The sequence below is a fragment of the Streptopelia decaocto genome (genome assembly GCF_964273445.1).
Source record: "Streptopelia decaocto genome assembly, contig: HAP1_SCAFFOLD_102, whole genome shotgun sequence".
In the NCBI taxonomy this organism is placed as follows: domain Eukaryota; kingdom Metazoa; phylum Chordata; class Aves; order Columbiformes; family Columbidae; genus Streptopelia; species Streptopelia decaocto.
Window position 1 is genome coordinate 234,101 of NW_028115960.1, and position 21,606 is coordinate 255,706.

The 21,606-nt window shown below is 50.3% G+C and overlaps 2 protein-coding genes and 1 long non-coding RNA gene across 3 annotated transcripts in view; all 3 read left to right on the forward strand.

Moving 5' to 3' along the window:
* The window catches only part of LOC309452483 (olfactory receptor 14A16-like), a gene marked incomplete at its 5' end in the record, with an annotated part of 80,432 nt that extends 66,442 nt beyond the window's left edge, over positions 1-13,990 (forward strand). The window contains one exon of the mRNA XM_082077111.1: positions 13,241-13,990. Coding sequence (XP_081933237.1) covers positions 13,241-13,943 — 703 coding nt within the window. The 3' untranslated portion in view covers positions 13,944-13,990. The remainder of the gene's footprint in view (positions 1-13,240) is intronic.
* Positions 1-21,606, forward strand: part of LOC309452486 — a 231,305-nt gene that overhangs the window by 157,478 nt on the left and 52,221 nt on the right. The gene's annotated exons all lie outside the window — the stretch shown is intronic.
* On the forward strand, positions 18,214-19,179 carry LOC309452488 (olfactory receptor 14I1-like; the record flags this gene model as incomplete). Its single annotated transcript, XM_082077113.1, has 1 exon — positions 18,214-19,179. One exon carries the CDS (start codon positions 18,214-18,216, stop codon positions 19,177-19,179), a length of 966 nt encoding a protein of 321 aa, XP_081933239.1.

Here is a 21,606-nt window from a genome sequence, read left to right on the forward strand (position 1 = left end):
AATCTAAGACAAACCCCTAACTCTAACCCTAAGACCCCTTCCTTACTGGGCGAATGATGGGCGTGGTGTTATGAGGTAATTTGTGTCTCAGAAACTCATAATCCAGGAAAAAGCCTGTGGCTGTGGAGGGGACCATGGGGTCAGTTCTGGCTCTGGAGGTGACAGACCAGCAGCAGGGACATGGCTGGGAAAGAACCTCTGCACTAGGACAGGCCCTGTCCACGAAGAGGACTTGGAGATGGGCTGTCATGTCCATTCTGCCTGAGCACGTGACAGGACAGCAGCTGGTATATGGTTATGTCTACCAGAGAAGCTGAAAGGCACTCATGGGTTTTACAAGATCACGGTGAGGTTACTTCTGTGTGGTGAGGTGAAAGACCACAAGAAGCCTGACAGGTTGGGTTCCCTGCTTGAAGGGCAGTTTCTGAGATAGTCGAGCTTTCCATGGTAGTGGGAAAACGAAGGAAAGGGAGAAAAAAGGCAAGAAGAGCAACTTGGAAGATAGAGACTGAATATCAGGAGTAAGAAATGTCACTGGAAGGGCAGTGCTGTGGTGCAAGAGGTTGCCCAGAAGTAGTCTGGATCAGCCCATGGTTTGTGTTCCAAAGAACCGCCAGTGAGGGTGCAGACACATGAGTGAAGGTGCAGAAATGCTGGGGTGAGAGCAGGTGGGGAAGCGAGATGGGCGTCTATGGCCTGCAGGGAAAGAGGGGAAGGTGTAGGTGTCGAGCAGCCTGTGGTGGAGATGGCAAAGGGTGCTGGCAAGGCTGGGAGGCATCAATAGAACCCAGGTCTTCGTCCCCTTGGCCAGGGCAGTTGTCTCTGCCACTGAGGCCGATGAGAAAACGTGTTGTCCTCATGGCACTGGGGCCTCGTTGCCTCCTTGCAGCCCCACGGGGAAGCTGGAAGTTGTTGTCCCAGTATTGTCCTTCCCTGGGCCTTGCACACACATATCCCACGGTCCCAGCAAGAGCCCTGAGCCACGTGTGAGGGACAGGATCCCCCTTCCCATTGCCTGGAGCTCATGGGTCTCCTTTCTGCTTCAGAAAGCAAACCAAGGAGTTTCTGAGCATCAGAGCCACCTGCACAGGGCCTTGGCCCACCTGTCATCACAGCCTCCAATGGATCCCTGGGGAGCCTTTGTCAGTAACAGGCCTCAGTGGGGCCCATTAACACTTCAAGGAGCTTTGAAGTTTTGTTTCTGACTTTGCCTCCTTGAGAGCTTTGTTTGGATGTGAAAATGCTGTTTTGCCACCACCTGCACAATAATGAGGGTTTTCCCAAACAAAAACACCATGCAGGTCATGAGGGAGAGAAGGATTTTCTAAGGGATGGGAACATTCCCCATTCCTGGTAGGAGGGCACCTCCAGGACTGCCCCATTGCATTTTCACCAGGGAAGGTTTTAGGTCAGAAAGACAAGTAACTGCATGTACATTTATATTTTTTTTAACTAAAGATAGAGTAGAGCCCCATGTTCACATAGTCACAGGGTCACACTAGCGAAGTAGATAATCAAGTTGAAATGGGTTGTCCACATTCCTTTGTGGATAACATCATCAAGGTTAAAAAAAAAAGGCAGAACTAAAGACAACAGAAACACAAAACTGACAACAACAACAAACTCTGACCACATCCTGGGCTTCCCTTTTCATGTGCTCAAAGCAAATTTCTTCTCTTTTACTCTCTATACCCTCCCAAACTAACAGCCTACCATGTCAATTCTTTCAGAGCAGGTTGATCAGTAAATGTCAGCATCCATGTACGGAATCAACAAATGAGCCGGGCATTGAAGTCACAATTGAAGGAAAAGAGACAAGACATCTGATGAGCTTCTTAAACCCAGGAATCACTGTACCACGTCTCCTGAGGTTCCTGGGAACACCTAAGCTTTTTTTCCAGAGAAGTGTGATTCCTGTTTAGGTGTCCAGGAGAGAGGGAGAAGAGAGGACACTTCAGTTTCCCAAATCCCATGACAGTGCCCAAAACAACCTGCTTGTGGCCTCTGGCATTCCATTTCCTGAGATGAAAAGCTGGTGGGTGATAATGCATCAATAATCCCTCAGGTGTTTCTGTGATCTGTCTAAAAGTGGCTGGATCTATGAAAAAGAAAATAAAAAAATAGCACCCTGTTTTTGTAGTAGCGACTCAGGGCATTGGCAACAAGGCATGATATCTCATCCTGAATCACACATCCAAAGTGGTTCAGATAAAGGATGGTCTTGCAAAAGTCACACTAACTGTCCCCATGTTGCGTGGACATGGCTCATGTTCCTCTCCAGAGAGTGGCAGAGGCTGGGTCCCCTTCTCCAGACAGACTTCTTGCCAGGAAGCCACAGGTATGAGGGTTGCTCACCTGGATCTTACCGGGACATCACTCGGCATCGATTTAGACATATTTAGTGCTTTTCTGTGACTACTTTTTCCACACAGAGGGTCATAAAAAGACAATGTTTTATAAGAGATCCAAAACACTCAAGGCTGCCTCTGAAGAGCAAGAGACCCTTAGCAGCAGTGCTTGGCCATGTGTAGGTCTGAAGAGATGTTTGGGGATGTCAGTGAGAAACAAGGGCATGGCTGATGGCTTCAGTGGAGCCTCAAAACCACATCTGAAACCAGCAATGGAAAAGAGTTGAGGCCTGTGGGTGGAGGTTGAGGAAGGGGACTGTCCTGGGCAGATTGCAGGAAGGAAGGCACCTCCTGTGCAAACCAAGGGTGATAACAAGTGTTTCCATGTTGTGTGCAGGCCTCAGCCTGGCAGATGGGGATTGTCCACTGCTGGGGTGGCTGCACTCAGTCATCCACATGAGCTGACCTTGCACTTTCCTTCCTTCACTTCCTACACTTGGGTGAACCTCAGGAAGCATCCATGAGCCTGGAGGATGCACTCACCTCCTGGGGTGAAGTCCCGTCACTGCAGGGGAAGAGGAAGGGTTTGTGAGACACGTGGGCATGCGGGGAGAGAGCAGTGTAAGTGTAGCAGTGAGTGTGTTAAAGGCAGGAAGTAGAAATGAAATATCGGAGGGTCTCATGCTGAACTGAAATAGGTTTTGGTTATGAGGCAGCAAAGAAGGAGGATGTGCTTTTAAGTGCTAGGATGTGGAACTGAATTATAGCATGTCTATAGCATGGAAATCTTGGGAATTAAATGAGCATTAGGAAGGCTTTGGGAGAAACCAAACGGATTGTGGGAAACTCACAGGCCTTGAAAAATCCTCAGAGAAGCACAGCTTTGTGCTGTAAGCAAGCAGTGTATGTGTACAAATATGCAGGCATGTCGCAAGAAGAGCCAGAGGCCATGAATGCATTGCAAGGAGCAAGTTTTATTGTAGTTCCCTCTCTTCTGGGGGATCTCCGAAGCCGCACCTGAGCTCCCAGGCAGAGGTGACAGCAGCGGGGACGCAGGCGCTGGTCAGCTCAGCCCTGCTGGAAGGTCACTGGGTCTGCTGAGCTCGCCTGTATTTCACGGCTTCAGGCAGGCGCAGCCTCCCGCTCTTTCTCACAACAAAGCAGGAATCTCAGACACAGTGATAAGGTGCCCAGAGTTTCTCACAGGCCTGTGTTATCTAACACAGAAGTTCTGCTCATAAAGCACACAGGGCAGTAGAGCAGTTAGTGTGATGTATGTGCTTTTTCTACAGACAGGTGCAAGTCCCTTGAGCATATTTACATTTAACTAACCTCCTCGGCAATCGTGCGCTGCATTCCCATACAGTGTAGCTGTGGTGGGGATGGCCAATGGCCTTAATAGGGTTTGATGCCTCAGCAGAACTGAGACCCTTGTCCTCTTGACTGTGGCTTCTGTCTCTTCCACTGAGTTACATGAGAGCACAGCAAGTCCTTACAACTCCAAGGGCTTGTTGCTTCCTCATCTACCCCATACAGAGCCCAGCAGGTGTCCTACTGATGATTTGATCATGGAATCACACACTCCCACGTGACGATGGCCCCCGCTCCTGCTGCTCAATAAGAAGTCCCTGTCCCCACCAGCGCAGTGTCCTTGCTGGGGTGGGGGATGTGGGCACCACTGTGACAAGCAGCTCCATGTCCCTCCTGCTCCCCTGTGACTGTCCCCTTGCCCAGCGTCACGGTCCCCACCGCAAGGACAGCTTTGTCCCCAGCTCTGTCCCCAGCTCTGTCCCAGCCCCTCATGCGCCCAGCAGCATCCCCCACCCAAAACAGACACCCGGCCCCATAGCGAACAGGAGGAGCTGACCCGTCTGGGGTCCCTCTGACCGCAGAGGCAGGGTGGGGGGCAGCCAGCAGTGCTTTGGGAACCCTGTGGAGGTGCCATGGCCAGACGGAGCTCCAGGGCTTGTGTTGGGTGGAGGCAGCATGCCTGGGACATGGGGACAGTGCTGGTGTCCTGCGACAAGGGGACAATGATGCTGCTCAGCTGGGGACCTGCAGTGGGGAGCTCTCAAATACCCCCTGGGTCCTCAAATGGCCACGCTTAAAGTGAGCAAAAGTGACCCAAAGTGAACAAAAGCTGCTGCCTGTCCCTGGGCTGGGACATGGAGATGGGCTGGGGACAGAGAGATGGGCTGGGGACATGGGGATGGGCTGGGACATGGAGATGTGTTTGTGACAAGGAGATGGGCTGGGACATGGAGATGAGCTGGGGACATGGAGATTGGCTGGGATGTGGAGATGGGCTGGGACATGGATCTGGGGCTCAGGGCCAGCAGAGGAGCAGCCAGGCCAGGGTGTCTCCATCCATGGGGACGTGTGCTGGTCCTGGACCTGCCACCCATGGGACACACACCCAGCTGACACAGACACCCACCCATGGGACACGACAGCAGGACATGCACACCCTTGTGCCATCATTGCAGCTTTATTGGAGCCAGGGCTGCGGTGCTGCAGCAGCACGGCGGCGGCCACGGCAGCCGGGGCTGTCGGGGTCAGTGTTTCCGCAGAAGCCCGGTGCGAAGGCGGGCTGAGCGGTGCCGCGTCCCTGCCGGTGGCGGCTCCTCCTGTGCTGCCGGCGCCAGCTGTCCCCAGAGCGGTGGCGGGAGAGGCTCTGGTGTTGGCTCAGGCTGCGGCAGCGGCGCCGGCTCTGCCTGCGGCTCCTGCTTCGCCGGGACCGGGCCATGGTGGTGTATTTATTTACGATGCCGGACACACGGGGAATCATTTCACCTAATACGTGTGTAAAATTACAGTAGCTGTGAGCTTGGTTAAATGCAGTAAAGTGTTACATATTCATTAAAGTTTTAGGAACACCTATACATGTTCACAACCTGCCCCAAGAAGGCGGTTCTTATTACAATGAGTTCTGGGAGACTATTTCCTCAGTCTCCATCTCCGGCTCCTCCTGGTTGCAGCTGCACAGTGATCGTAAACCTGGGTCTTCTTTCTGTGTACACGGTCATTTTGGTCCAGTGTGATGAGTTGGTCAGGTCTCAGCCTGCTGAGTTGCTTTGAACTGGTGTGTCTCCTGTCCTGTGCCCAAGTTTGTATTATCTAGTTCACCCAAGGGTGCACCAAGGATGCACCCAAGGATTATTATCTTTGCAAGGCATCATTGAAGTCCTGTTTCTCACACAATAAGTTACACAGAGTTAAGCAAGGCTAGGCAATAGTGATGTGGGTTAAAGGGTCAGTTCTTTAAGTGTGAGTGTTAATTGTTAGTTCTTTAAGTGTTAATTAGTTAATTGTCTATTCCCTGTATCAAAAGGAGGTTGTAGTATGGAGGGTGATGGTCTCTTCTCCCAAGTAACAAGCAATAGGATGAAAGGAAATGGCCTCAAGTTTGCCAGGGGAGGTTTAGACTGGATATTAGGAAAAAAAAATTTCTGAAAAGTGTTGCCAGGCATTGGAACAGGCTGCTCAGGAAAGTGGTGGAGTCACCATCCCTGGAGAGGTTTTTAAAAGATGTGGAGATGTGGACATGATTTAATGGTGGACTTGGCTGCGTTAGCTTAAAGGTTGGACTCTATGATCTGTAAGGTCTTTTCAAATGTAAACGATTCTATGATGTTATGATTCCATAATTCTAGTTTGCTATGTAAAACATTCCCAGATCTCTCATCTTGCCCACAGCGGCCATGGGCCCCATCTTTGCAGACGTCTTCTGGACACTCTCCTTTTCATCCTCAGTTGTCTAGAAGAAGAAGCCCCAGAGAGGGACGCACTAGTCCAGAGGCTGTAACACCAGTGCTCAGTTAGTGGGATGATAACTTGCCATGTCTGTCTGGCCATGTTCTTCCTCATGCAGCCCCGTATGCAGCTGGCCTTGTTCATGGTGCACATGCAGCACTGGCCGTATGGCATCCCTCACAGTGCCCAGGCCCTTCTCCTCATCTTCACTGCTCAGCGAATCAGGGCCCAGCTGGCTCTGATGGACAGGCTTATTCTTCCCACCAGGAGCACCAGCCACTTCTCCTTGTAAACTTTAAAAGACTTCTGCTTCTCAGGGTCTCCTGGGACCGAAGATCCATTTAGTCAGCAGTTAATGCCTGTGTGCAGATGTCTTACCCTGATGGTGGTGTCTCTCACAAGACAACAGCAGGAGGAGTTGTGAGGCACTACAAATGCTGAAAGGTTGTTCTACTTCAAAGGAATTTCCTTCCATCACAGGATTAATTATGCTGACTATCTCAGAAACAGCTGCAGAGCAAGTGAAGGCAGGGCCAGTGAGGAAAGAGCAAACAGAAGTGGACTGTTTGTATGGGCTGGAACAAAAACCATCAAAGAGAATGTCAAGGTTTGATTGCAGGGTGACAGTAAACCGTGGCAGATGCTTTAACCCCCTCGCCCCCACTAGCCCCCTTAGCTCCCCCTCCCCACGAAGTACAGGTGATTGGAAGGCAAAGAAGGACAGAGAGAAGAGTTGGAAAAAAATTAGAAATGTTTTACTAATGCTACTAATAAAATAGAGAAAATAATACAAAATATACAAAACCAATCTTGAAAATCCCAGCAAAGAACTGCTCCGGCAGCTGCAGGAGACACCTGGAAGTCCTGGGCTGGATCCTGCAACTGGATTCAGTTGATCACTAGGCGTCAGTTTGCAGGGACAACTGGCAAGGTCCTTCCCAGATGCCGGCCAGAGTCCAAGAGGGCCAGGACCCTCAGGATTCCCACTTTTATATGATGTATCATGTGAATGGGATGGAATACTTAGTTGGCCAGTTTTAGTCACCTGTTCAGTTCGCTCCTCCTTGCCCCTCTCGCAGGACGTGCATCCTTATCAGCGTGATTCTGTGACCTTGCACTCCATTGCTATGTCTACTAAAACATGAATCTAGCTTTCAGAGAAGTGCAGTTAGTAAGAAGACTTCAGCTGAAAGGAAAATTCACTAAAAGAGAAACTTGTTTTTAACAAAACCAGGACAGCGAAGAACTTGGATGGATGAAAAGAGAGGAAAAGAAAATGGAATGTAAGCAACAGGGGTGATCGAGGCTGTTTGCCAGTACGTACCAAGCAGCTCTTCATCTGAGCAGCAGTGGCTGGTGTGGGACAGGAAAGAAACAGATGAGCCAAGGTAACTTAAATCTGACCTACTTTCACACTTGTGGAAAAGCTGAGTTTTTTACCTACTGTGGGGAAGGGATGACCTGTGATGGAAGGAAATATGCATTCACTCATGCTGGGTGGGACCTCAGGAGCTCTCTAGGCCAACCTCCTGCCCACAGCATCTATCTATCACATCATCACGTCACGTCACGTCACGTCATGTCACGTCACATCACATCACATCATTCCTGCTCAGGAATTTATTCATTCTGGGTTTGAAAACTTCCAAATGTTGACATTGCAGAAACTTTCTGGCCTACCTGCTCCAAGGTTCGACTGCCTTCATGAGTAAACAGTTTTTCCTCACTTATTTCAGCTTTTGTCCATTGGACGTCATTCTCCCATGTGACACGACAGGGAAGAGTTTGGCTCCATCTTCTTTAAGTGTTGTCAGAGGAGACCTCCTGAGAGAGGAACCTCTATCATGTTCCAAGGAGCTCTGTTAGCTGTCCCTGAACAGAGGGTGCATTGCTGAGAGGCTGCTGAAGATTTTACAGTCCTTTGATTATTCCTCCCTGCTGCTCATTCACATGAGCACCACTGACACTGCCTCAGGAGACCTGGAAATTATCAAGCATGACTACATGATTCTAGACAGAACGTTCAAAGCTTTGGTGACACAGGTGGTTGTCTCAGTCCTGCTGGTTAGGGGAAAAGTTCTGAGCAGCAGACAGATCCTGCACGTAGCTAATTGGTTGTGTGACCTGTGTCAGCAACGGGGTTTCTATGACCATGAGACCCTCTCTGAGGATCAACAACTGCTTGGAAGAGATGGGATTCACCTGAAAAATGAAGCTGAAGTGTCTTTGTCAACAGGCTGTCATTAAACAGGGAAAGACTCGGGGAAGGACACATGACCAATAATTGTGTGATAATGTGGTGGATGCTGTTGACAAGGAAAGGGTTTTGCATGATGAAAACAGAAGGGACATAGCAATCAACAGAACAGAGCTGAGGAGGAATCACATCAAATGTATGAACATAAATAAGGAGGTGCCTATAGGACAGCAGCATAGAAATGCTCTCCTGCCCTTTCTGAGAAATGACTGGTCACGTCCCTTGAGTGCTTGCACAGTAATGCGTGCAGTGTGGAGAATGAACAAGAGGCATTAGAAGTCTGCGTGTAATTACAGTGACACAATCTCATCTGGGTAACAGAGCTGTGGTACACCGGTCACATAGCTGGAGTGCTGTGATGGATAGATAGAGGCTCTTCAGAAGGACAAGTGGTGAAGACGAGGAGGAGTTGCTCTTCATGAGAGACAGCCACAAAAATGCATGGATCTCTGCCTGGGAAGAGGTGAGAACAAATGAGTTAGTGGACAGAGCAACAGGGCTGACATCATTGTGAAACACAGCCGGGCACAAGCTATCTAGAAGGCTTCTGGACGGTAGCGATGGCAACTTCCCAAGCATTGAGATGTGAAGCGAGAAAAGCCAGAGCCCACTGACAGCTAAACCTTGGAAGGGATGTGAACAGCAACAAAAGAGGATTCTAAAAGAACATCAACAGCAAGAGTAAGGCAAGGGAAAACATGGGGCCAGTGACAAATAGGCCCGGAGTCCTGGTTATGTAGGACATGGAAAAGGCTGAGGGAGGTATGAGACCATAGTCAATGGTGCCCAGTGACAGGACAAGAAGCAAGGGCACAATCTAAAACAGAGGAAATTGTACCTAAACTGCAGAAAGCACTTAATTAAGGTGTGGATGTTGATCACTGGACAAGCTGCCCAGAGAAGTTGTGGAGTTCCCATATTCAAGGCCCAGTGTGGCTCTGGACAACCTGCTGTAGCTGACCCCACTTGACCAGAGGAGGTGAACTAGATCATCTCCAGAGGTGCCCTCCAACTTCAACCATGCTGTGATTCTGCAATACCTAGCAGTGTTTCTGAGAACTTCTCTGTATTACAGAATCATTGAATCATAGAATTGTTTCAGTTGGAAGAGACACTTCAGATCATCAAGTCCAACCATTAACCGAAAACTGGCACTGAACCTAAGAACCTCATCTCCATGTCTGTTAAACGCCTTCAGATGTGGTGACTCCAGCACTGCCCTGGGCAGCCTGTTTCAATGCCTGACAACCCTTTCCATGAAGAAATGTTTCCTAATATCCAATCTGGACCATCTCTGGCTCAATTTGCAGCCATTTCCTCTTGTCCTATCAGTTGCTACTTGGGAGAAGAAACCAACACCCTTCATGCTACAATCTCCTTTCAGGCAGTTGCAGAGAGCAATAGGGCTTCCCCTCAGCCTCTTTTTCTGCAGGCTAAACAACCCCAGCTCCCTCAGCTGCTCCTCATAAGACTTGTGCTCCAGGTGCCTCACCAGCTTCATCACCGTCCTGCTGTGTTCTCCATCCAACAAATGCCAGGATTATTGAAGTCCCCAGCAAGGCCCAGGCTTATACATTCAGCGATTTCCCAGATGGCTTAGAGAGGTCTATGGCTATTTTCCCACGCTGATGTGGTTTCCTTGTCTCCTACCACACTTTCACCTTTGCTGGACTCCCCTCTGATCCTCACCTACAAGGGCTCACTGAGCTTGTCTGTGCCCTGGGCTGAGGGAATTGGTGCACACTTTGGCTGTAGCACATCAGGTGTGCCTCCAGGCAAAGCTCGGACTTACAAAGAAAACTCATACCAAGTGTCTAAGACCCCGTTTGTTCAAAGGCTTTGCTTCTGACCCGAGACATGATGTAGTGGTCGGCAGATGGAAATCTAAAGCTGAAAGTGGACGCCAAGAGAGTGAGCAACCCCTGCTGTACCCGTGGCCACAGACAAACAGGGCTGGCAAGTGCAACCCCGGAAAGAACCTGTTTTACTTCAGTGGTGGCTCTGCTGCCTCTGAGGGATTTTGGCAGAGGTGTTACTGATCTGCAGGAATGACAAGCTGCTGCTGAATGGCCCACTGTGAAAATGGTTTATCTGTTGCTTGACTGTATTTTCAAGGGGGTGAGTATGAGGTGGTAGAGAGAAAAAACAGCAGTTTGAGAATTTAGGTAAACAAGTGGAGACCCCAGTGTGATGGCCCTCATGTTCCTGGACAGCCCTACATCTACTGCATAGAGAAGGGACAGACATGCCACACTGCAGTGGTGGCCATCAGTGGCTCGCACAAAGGCAACGAATCTCTGTGAAATACTGTCCGGGTGTCTGTCACACACTCGCTCTGAGTGGGAATGGCTTTACTGTGCTGTGCCTGCCAGCTCCATGTAGATATGTGTGAGAGCCTTGGCATCTCACCTAGCACTACAGGCCTCTAGTTGGGCATTAAATAGTGTAACTGCCTGGAATTTGATTAGGCGATGTGTAGATGAAAACCATCATTATAGTCAATGGCAATCTAGTCAACACAGCTGATGGAAAAGATGGAGAGAAACTTTTGGTCAGATGGCAGCATCGGCTGACAAACAAATCATAAATAAGGACAGTGCCAGTGGGATGAACAAGCTTGGACAACCTCTGGAACCTCCAAAGTCACCAGGTATTTCATCTGAACAGCTCACTCCTGACCTACATCTTCATTGCTTACCATGGAAGCTGAGACAAGGAGCTCACATACAGGTGCCTATTTAATGCACATCTGAACAGCAGCAAGAGGAATCCCAGCTCTCAGGGCTTTGTGGTAGCTGTGGCAGAGAGCTGAGTCCACTTCCAGCACTAACAGTAGAAACACAGGATGAGATACTTTAACTGACAGAGCTGACTCCCCTCAGAAGTGGTAAAGCAGATCCCTGCCTGTCATTGTCTGGGTGTCCGGTCTGATAACAACACAAAAAAAAAGGAATTTTTAGAAGTAACTCTATCTCTGAGAGGAGAACTGACACTGCTGGGAATCAGAGTTTCTCCCCAGCTGAGGGAGGGAGCATCAGTAGTGACTTCAGCCTGTTTCACAGCAGGTTCTCCTGGAGCCCCAGGGACACCTGGAGGGAGCCCAGAGGGCCAAGAAAAAGCGCCACCTTGGGCTGTTCCTCTGCTACTGAGCTGGGCTGGGCTCTGGGATGGAGGGAGCTCGTGACAACCAGGTAGCACTGTAAAGAGACAGCTCTGCCCAGGAGCAGCTCCTCTGCAAAGCGCAGCAGGGCTGAGGGCACTGCCTGCAGCACCGAGGGGAGAGGAGTGAGAAAGGAAGAGCTTAAAGGTGATCTCTTGTTCATGGAGAAACCTTCACAACTTTTGACACAGTAAGTCAGTGGGAGTGGGGAAATTCAGATCAGCATCCTGGAGGGATCTTCTAGAGCTGGTACATCCCATGGCTGATAGGACCTGTCAAGATGACTGTCTTGACTGGTCTGGTGTGGAGAAGGAGGACACCCTCTGGAGCAGGGCTTCCCTGCTGCACCATGAGAGGAGAAAGGCATAACAACTGCCTTCTCCAAGAGATGGCTGCAGCAGTGTGAAGCTGGGCGTGCAGGATGGGTGCCCAGGGCTGTCCTGCAGAGCAGGGTCCCTGCAACCCAGGACTGTGTGCTGGGCAGGGACTCTGCCGCCTGCCAGCACTCAGCCTGCCTGGGAGATCCCCATGGTGCTGTGGGGAGAAGCTGTGGGTAGAAGGGGCAACCCCTGTCAGAGCAGGCAGGGTCCTGCTGTTCAGAGGGTGCTGCATGGCACAGCACTGCTCACAGCTCCAAATCACCCCCAGGGTATTTCCAAGGGAACTTTTCAAGAAGAAGGTCAAAATGGAGATTATCTAAAAGGGAAGGAGTCTGTGCTTTGAGATTTCTGCTCTTGGTTGGCTCAGAGTGCAGTTGGAGTTAATAGTTTATTCTTCTCCTCTGGAGAAGGCACTCAGATCCCAGGTCTCTTTAGGATTCAGAATCCCGCTGAATCACTGCCCATAAAGAGATGCCTCTGGTCAGGGCCCCACTGCCAGGGGGGTCTGCAGGGCAGAGCTGAGCAGACAGTAAGTGAGATGGGGACTATGAGCACAAACAGGGACGAAACATGGGGAGAGAGAAGCAGCTCCTGGCAGGGACAGCTCCAGACAGCAGAGACATGAGTAGAGACAGAGAAGGAGCTTCTGACAGAAATGCTGTTGGAAGACGAAATTCAGGCATGTCCCTGCCATACCCCACAGCGCAGACACTTTCCTGGAGCAGCTCCCAGGTCTCACACCCAGCACAGCATCTGCCCCCAGGGTCGTGAGGTTTCAGGCTGAGTCCTCTTGGAAGTGTGATGCTAAAGAAGAGAAACTCCTGAGTACCTGTCTGTCTGTCCCTGTCGTTCCTGCCTTGACAGGAGCATTGGGATACTTGTGTGTCCACAGCAGAGCCCCCTGCTCCCAGAGGCACAGTCAGTCAGCACAGAGCAGAGCTCATAAAAGGGACATGAAAGGGCCAAGGCAGTCTAGGGGACTTCCATGAGACATTGAATAGATTTCCATCAAAGAACTCTGCCCTAACTGCTCACTGTCTTTTCCTACTTGGACAGGTCATCATGACCAGCGGCAGAAGATGTCCAACAGCAGCTCCATCACCCAGTTCCTCCTCATGGAGTTTGGAGATACAAAGGAGCTGCAGCTCTTGCACTTCTGGCTCTTCCTGGGAACCTACTTGGCTACTCTCCTGGCCAACAGCATCATCATCATCACCATAGCCTGTGACTAGCACCTCCACACCCCCATGTACTTCTTCCTCCTCAACCTCTCCCTCCTTGACCTGGGGTGTATCTCCACTACTCTCCCCAAATCCATGGCTTGTTCCCTCTGGCACACCAGGGACATCTCCTACACAGGATGTGCTGCACAGCTCTTTCTGTATGTGTTTTTCATTTCAGCAGAGTACTTTCTTCTCACCATCATGGCCTATGACCGCTATGTTGCCATCTGCAAACCTCTGCACTACGGGACCCTCCTGGGCAGCAGAGCTTGTGTCCACATGGCAGCAGCTGCCTGGGCCAGTGGGTTTCTCCATGCTCTGTTGCACACAGCCAATACATTTTCACTGCCACTCTGCAAGGGCAAGGCTGTGGACCAGTTCTTCTGTGAAATCCCCCAGATCCTTAAGCTCTCCTGCTCAGATGCCTACCTCAGGGAATTTAGACTTCTCATGTTTATTGCTATTGTCTATTTGGGGTGTTTTGTGTTCATTGTGCTGTCTTATTTGCAGATCTTCAGGGCCGTGCTGAGGATCCCCTCTGAACAGGGACGGCACAAAGCCTTTTCCATGTGTCTCCCTCACCTGGCCGTGGTCTCCCTGTTTTTTATCACTGTCATATTTTCCTATCTGAAGCCCCTCTCTTTCTCCTCCCCATCCCTGGATCTGGTGGTGTCTGTTCTGTACTCAGTGGTGCCTCCAGCAGTGAACCCCCTCATCTACAGCATGAGGAACAAGGAGCTCCAGGATGCAGTGTGGAAACTGGCGACTGGATGCCTGCCAGAAGCTACAAAGTGTCCATGTTCTTCAACATATGACACATAACATAACTCATCTCACTGTCTCCATGTCACCAAACCTGTCAGAGTTCAGGGAGCATCTGGAGGATGCTCTTAGTCATATGGTTTAGGTCATCCTGCAAGGACCAGGAGTTGGACTTAATGATATATATGGATCCCTTTCAGCTGGTGATGTTCTATGACTCTGTGACCTGCAAAGTTGCTGAGGGTGTCCTGTGTATATAATTTATTAAGATATTAAACAGTATTCATCCCAGAATGGACAATTGACAGAAACTGCTCATTCTTGTTTTCACATGAACATGAGTTATTGACTGTTACTCTTTTGACACAGCCATCCAGTCAGTTCCTTATCCATCTATCCATCACACCAAGATCTCAGAAATTTTTTGGTGGGGGCTGCATGGAAAGTCTTATAGTAGCCCAGATAGATGACATTCATAGCTCTTCCCTTGTCTGCTGATGCAGTCACTCCAGAGGAGTCCACTAGCTTAGTCAGGCACTATTTACCCTTGGTTCAGCCTTGTGAACTGTCTCTAATCACCTCTGTGTGTTCCATACATTTCAACAGAGCTTCCAGGAGGATCTGCTCCTTGACCTTTCCAGGCACAGAAGAGAGGCTGAGTGGGTGGTAGTTCTCAGGGTCCTCCTTTTTACATCTTGGGGTTTGGTTGGTAGGTTTACTGGTTGTTTTTTTTGGTGGTGGTGCTGTGGGGGTTATTTGTTTGTTTTTATTTTATGTTAGATGCATATGATTTCCCTTTTTCCATTCACTGGGGACATCCTGTGATCCAGAAACACCTTGATAATAACACCATCAATGGGATGAGTAAAGGACAGGAGAGAGAAGAACCAGCAGAGTTCAGGAGCAGAGACACATGAGTACAGACCCTGGTGGGACATGCTTCATATTCCTTCTTGGCCTGTATATACCAGATGTAGATGTGAGAGCCCTTGTCTCAGCACAGTGCTGGTGACCAGTCACTGACCCTGAGAACGTGGCTCTGTCCGAGATGCCCTGGGTGGTCTGTCCCACACCTACTCTGAGTGGGGATGGCTTTCCTATAGGTGCTGTGCTGTCCCTGCCAGACAAATGCAGTTGTGCTGGAGAGCCCTGTACACACCTCAGGTAGCAGCACAGGCCTGGACTTGGCCATGACATTGAGCGGCTGCCCTGAAATAGGTTGGGTAATGGAGGGATGTCCCTGAGACAAATGCCATTCTTCTCAGTGGAAGCCTAGTAAATACAGGTGGTGGAGAAGAGGAGGAAAAAGGATGAGCTCTTCCTATGGCAATGGCTACATTGGGTCAGCTGTATATGGGTTTTAGACAAGAACATATTAAGGAGGGACAGGTTTCTTTGTCCCAAACATGAACAACTGCTATCCTTTCATTTGGCCAAAGGAATTCCCCACTGGTCTCAAAAATGCTGCTCCCAGAAACTGCCCTGTTTCAGCACTGCTCCATTGGACCTTGAATCTGCCTGCATGTATCTTGGATCACCACTGACACCCCAGATGTCACTGGTTGTTTGGGTCGGAGCAACTCAGCTGTCTGAACAACAGCTGAAACAAGCAGCTCCCAGGCAGAAGGTGCCTATTTTGTACCCACCTGAACTGAGGCAAGAGGAATCCGCCTCCTGTGGGTTTGTGGCAGCCATAGGTGAGAGCTGAGTCCACTGCCAACCCCAGGACTACAAACCCAGGATGAGTTGCCCCAATTGACTCAGATGAATCCCTTCCCTCAGCAAGGGTAAAGCAGATCCCTGCCTGTCCCCGCCTGGGTGTCCTGTCTAATGCTGAGAAAAGGAAAGGTGATTCTTATGTCCAACTCTTTTCTTATTAGGAGAAATGTCTCTGCTGGAAATGAGTGTTTCTCCCCAGCTGACGGACAGAACATCAGTGGTGACTTCAGCCTGTTTCACAGCAGATGCCCCAGGGACATCTGGAGGGAGCCCAGAGGGGACAGAGAAAGGGACATGATGTTCCTGTGCTGCTGAGCTGGGCTGGGCTTCTGGGACACAGGGAGCTCATGGCAGCGGCAGCGCTGCAGAGAGACAGCTCTGCCCAGGAGCAGCTCCTCTGCACACGCAGCAGGGCTGAGGGCTCTGCCTGCAGCACCGAGGGCAGAGGAGACAGGCAGAGAGAGGTTAAAGAACCATGGGGTGGGAGAATGCTCAGAGATTACTGAGGGAGAAAATTTCACAGCCGTCTACATGGTAAGTCTCCGGGTGCAGGGCAATGCAGCTGCAGTTCCTGGAGAGATCTCCTAGAAGTGATTCATCTGACAGCTTATGAGACCTGTCAGGAGGACTCTCTTCATTTCTCTAATGTCGAGGAGGACATGCTCCAGAGCAGGGCTTGCCTGCTGCACCATCAGAGGGACATGGCATGACAGCTGCCTTCTGCCTGGGCATGGTTGCAGGTGTGTAAAGCCAGGAATGTAGCCAGGGGTGCCCAGGATGTATTCAGAGCAGGGTCCCTGCACCCCAGGGCTGTGTGCCGGGGCAGGGACTCTGCTGCCTGCCAGGGACAGCACTCAGCCTGCCTGGGAGATCCCCACAGTGATGTGGGGAGAAGCTGTGGGTGGAAGAAATGAGCCCAGGCAGGGCAGGGTAGGATCCAAAGGGTGCTGAGTGGGACAGGTTTGCTCCCAGCTCCAGGTTATCCTTGAGCATTTCCAAGGGAACTTTCAACAATAATATGAAGGAAATGTTTTCCTGAAAGGTGCAGAGACTTTGCTTTGAGTTTCTCACTCTTGACTGGCTGGGTGGGCAGTGGCAGCTTCTCACGGAATCACAGAATCGTTGGGCTTGGAACAGACCACTGGAGAACATCTAGATCATCTAGCCTCTGCTAAAGCAGTCCTGACCCTGCACTCACAGAGCTGCCCCTGGGCAGTTCCCTGCTGCCAGGAGGGATCTGCAGAACATAACTGAGCACAGAGCAGGTGGGATGAGGTCTGTGAGCACAGACAGGGAGGTGACAAGGGCACAGAGAGGGAGGTGACCTGGGCACAGGAAAGCAGCTCCAGGGACAGCTGCAGGTAGCAGAGACATAGGCAGAGAGGCAGAGGGAGCTGCTCCCAGAAATGCCAAGGGAGTGGGGATTTGGGCACCTCCCTAACATGTCCTGCAGTGCAGATGCTTTCCCAGAGCAACCCCCTGGTTCCTCCCGCCCAGCACAGCCTTTGATCCCAGGGCTGTGGGGCTTCAGTCTGAGCCTTCTCAACAGCCCAGCTCCCAGTGAGGAGAAACCCCCAAGTGCCTGTCCGTCTGTCCATGTCCTTCCTCCCTTGGCCGGATGATTGGGGCATTTATCTGTGTTTCATGTCTTGTTCTGGTTGCCTTTGGCCCCACATTACCTGGGGCTCTGGGCATGTCAATGTGTGGGGCTGGCAATGAGCTGAGCCTCAGGACACCCCATCTTTAGGAATTTTGACTGGGGGCTCTGCTGGGCTGCAGGCTGTCCCCCACCAGGGCACAGATCTCCCATGGATACTCTCTGCCCAGAGAGGAGCCCCATGGAGAAGACACTTCGGCCCTAGGCCATGGCAATGTGGCTCATCATCTATATGATGCAATGAGCCCTGTGTGTCCCTGGCCGGGAGGGCAGAGCTGAGATCTTGTTCATGTACAATGAGAGCGGTCAGTGCTTTGCAGATCAGCCCTTGGAAACCATATTGCTCTGCTCTCAGCAGTGTCCAGTTTCTGCTCAGGGGAACATCTGGGGCTGATCGTCCTCCAGCTCAAAGAGATGACGGCACAGGGCAGCTGAGACCAGGACTGATGGACAGACCAGCCGTCCCCACTCTGCACTAAGGGACAGTCCCTTTGTCTGTCAGCACCCACAAGGTTTCACTTGCAGTGAAAGACATTGTTAAGGCATTTTTGTCTTAACAAACAAACAAAACCTCCTCAGCCGTGGTGGGGCAGTTAGAATAAAATAAACAGAACAAGATCTCTACAGCTCTGCTCTGCCATTAGGTGAAATGGGAGTGACTGTGCTTAAATGGTCTTTGATATCATGAGTTGATATAATCTGAGATCACCCCATTTTTCTATTTCCCTATTGCTGTAGGGCAGGACTGAATTCAGTATAGTCCACAACAAAGATGCCTATTGCCAATGACACCGTCAGCCAGCACCAACTACAGCTTGTGAAAGGGACCTGAACAGGGTAAGTCAGTCTAGGTGATTTCCATGAGAACTGGAATACATTTTGCTCAGAGAACTCTGCCCAAATTTCTCACTGCCTTTTCCTCTGTGAACAGGTCCCCATGACCAGAAACAGCAAATGTCCAACAGCAGGTCCATCACCCAGTTCCTCCTCCTGGCATTCACAGACACACGGGAGATGCAGCTCTTGCACTTCTGGCTCTTCCTGGGCATCTACCCTGCTGCCCTCCTGGGCAACGGCCTCATCATCACCACCATAGCCTGGGACCAGCACCTGCACACTCCCATGTACTTCCTCCTGCTCAACCTCTCCGTCATCGACCTGGGCTCCATCTCCACCATTGTCCTCAAGTCCATGGCCAATTCCCTCTGGCAGACCAGGGCCATCTCCTATGCAGGATGTGCTGCACAGCTCTTTCTGTTTGTGTTCTTCATTTCAGCAGAGTTTTTTCTTCTCACAGTCATGGCCTATGACCGCTACATTGCCATCTGCAAACCCCTGCACTACAGGACCCTCCGGGGCAGCAGAGCTTGTGTTCACATGGCAGCAGCCGCCTGGGCCAGTGGGTTCCTCTACTCTCTGCTGCACACGGCCAATACATTTCCACTACCACTTTGCGAAGGTAATACTGTTGACCAGTTCTTCTGTGAACTTCCCCGGATCCTTAAGCTCTCCTGCTCAGATGCTTGTCTCAGGGAATTTAAACTTCTTGTTTTCAGTACTTTTGTCATTTTAGGATGTTTTGTGTTCATTGTGCTGTCCTATGTGCAGATCTTCAGGGCCGTGCTGAGGATCCCCTCTGAGCAGGGTCAGCACAAAGCCTTTTCCACGTGCCTCCCTCACCTGGCCATGGTCTCCCTGTTTATCAGCACTGGCCTGTTTGCTTTCCTGAAGTCCCCTTCCATCTCTTTGCCATCCCTGGATCTAGTGGTGGCAGTTCTGTACTCATTGGTGCCTCCAGCAGTGAACCCCCTCATCTACAGCCTGAGAAACCAGGAGCTCCAGAATGCAGTGTGGAAACTGATGACTGGATGCCTTCCAGAAGCTCTAGACTGTCCTTCTGTTTCAATATATGACTCATAATGTAACTCATTACAGGTCCATCCTTTCTCATTAGTTTGTTGTTCTTGTTGTCAGTTTTGTGTTTGTGTTGTCTTTTGTTCTGCCTCTTTTTTTTTAACCTTGATGATGTTATCCACAAAGGAATGTGGACAACCCATTTCAATTTCATTATCCACTTCGCTAGTGTGACCCTGTGACTATGTGAACATGGGGCTCTACTCTATTTTTAGTTAAAAAAACAAAAATGTACCTGCAATGGCTTGTTTTTCTGACTGATACCCAAGTATCTACAAAAGAACCAAAACTCCTTCCTCGCAAGTTCCCTACCAAGTGCAAGGGGAAAAGAGGGACCTAAAACCTTCCACAACGAAAATGCAATGGGGCAGTCGTGGAGGTGCCCTCCTACCAGGAATGGGGAATGTTCCCATCCCTTAGAAAACCCTTCTCTCCCTCATGGCCTGCATGGTGTTTTTGTTTGGGAAAACCCTCATTATTGTGCAGGTGGTGGCAAAACAGCATTTGCACATCCCCATGGACTTCTTCTTGGGACATTTGTTCTCCCTGGAGACCTCCTGCATATCCACTCCCCTATCCCAGCTGATGGGCAGCTTTGTGGCTGGGGACAGCGCCATCCTTTCTCATCATTGTGTTAGTGCTGTTTCCTGCACCTTGTCCTTGTACAGAGCGCTCACTACTGGTGACCGCATCCTGCGATCAGTACTGGGCTGTGTGTCATCCCCTGTCCTGTACAAGACTCATGACCTGAGACATTTGTCTCCAGTGGGCAGACACACTAGGGGCTCCTCTGTCATCTACAGGAATTATTTCAGTCGTGTCCTGGGTACAGTTCTGTGGTCCCAGCAGAGCTGACCACTTCCGTGATTTACCGCATTGCTGGAGCTCTCATGCAGTGACACCGTGACACTCAGGCTCTCTCCATTCCCATTCTCCTCTTCCTGTTCACAAGGTTATCCTCTGTGTGTATCAGATCTCTATGGGCAGGCAGAAGACATTCTCCACCTGTTCCTTTCTCCTCACCAATGCTGCTGTTTTCTACAACACCCTCATCCTTGTCTCTGTGATGCCCAGAACAACCCTTTTGAATAGTTTAACAAAGCCCATCCTCGTGCTCCTTTTCAATCCCCCCATCTACAGCCTGAGGACCAGCAAGTTTGCAGAGAGGGAGACACTTAAAAAATGCTCAGGAAAGCTGTGAGTGGCACAGAGGCCCCATTGGAGTCAAGGGCACACAGGAAGAATTCACTTCTGATTCTCTTCCAAACAGTGCCTGATGGGCTAGACAGGTGTTGACTGTGCCCCTGGCACTCCCCTGGAACTGTGAGATATGGAGAAAACTTTTGGTGTAGGAAGGGCCAGAGAGGTGCTATTAGAGCTGGCTGCAGTCATTGTGAGATCTCTCTCAAACATCTTGGAAAAATCCAGAGAGAGCAGGGAGATTCCAAGATCCTCAGAAAAGGCAAATAACAAGCCCAGCTTCCAGAAGGACAAGAAAGAAGACTGGGACTATTACATGTAGATCAGCTTCACCTCAGTCCCTGGGGAGGTGATGAGGCAAATGCTCTTGCAACCATCTCCAGGCCATTGAAGGACAAGAAAAGGATGGCTGAGGCCATTGAAGGACAGGAAAGGGACGACTGAAACCGCATGACATGAGATGAGAAAGAAGGGTATGTTGTGTACGTGGACTTTTGCCAGTCCTTGAATGTGGTATCCCGAAGACTTAGAGCAGGTTTCTGATGTCTGAACTGAAGATTTGGATGATGCGATGGGAGGGAAGTTGGCTGGCTGATCAGGAACAAATGCCATCAGCGGTACTGATGGAGCCAGATACTATCAGCATTCCTCAGTGACCACAAAAATTACACAAAAATGGCTTAAGAGCCTAGCATTCTGGAAATTAAGACTTTTTCAGCTATTACTTAGAGATGTTTGTTTGTTTGTTTGCTTGCTTGCTTGTTTCTTTGTTTGTTTCTTAGTTTGTTTCTTCTGCATAGGTTTGTATAAAATTTACATTTTAGGTTTGATTCAGTTATCCACACAGAGGTCTCCACTGTCTCCAAGATACTCTGGGGTAACTGAGGCACCCAGGAGGGAAAGATAAGCCAGGATCCCTTCTGGTTCATGCGCTGGTTTGCAGGCACGGTACCTCTGGCATGGTGCAGGGCTTGACCTTCCTCCAGTGCTGCTGGGTGGGCTGTGAAGAGGCGTCTCCAGCACAGAAGTACAATGAGTCCCTTTGGGTGCTGGCTGAGAGGTCACTTCTGACTGGTCAGCACAGGGGACAGAGACACTCTGAGGTCATGAAGGTCATCAGAAAGCTTCCCCCAACAAGATGACACATGTAGGGAGGTCAGGGGGAACCTGTGCAAGAGAGATGGGAGATCTGGGGGAAGGGAGAGAGACTCTGCCAAAAGAGATGAAAGAAAA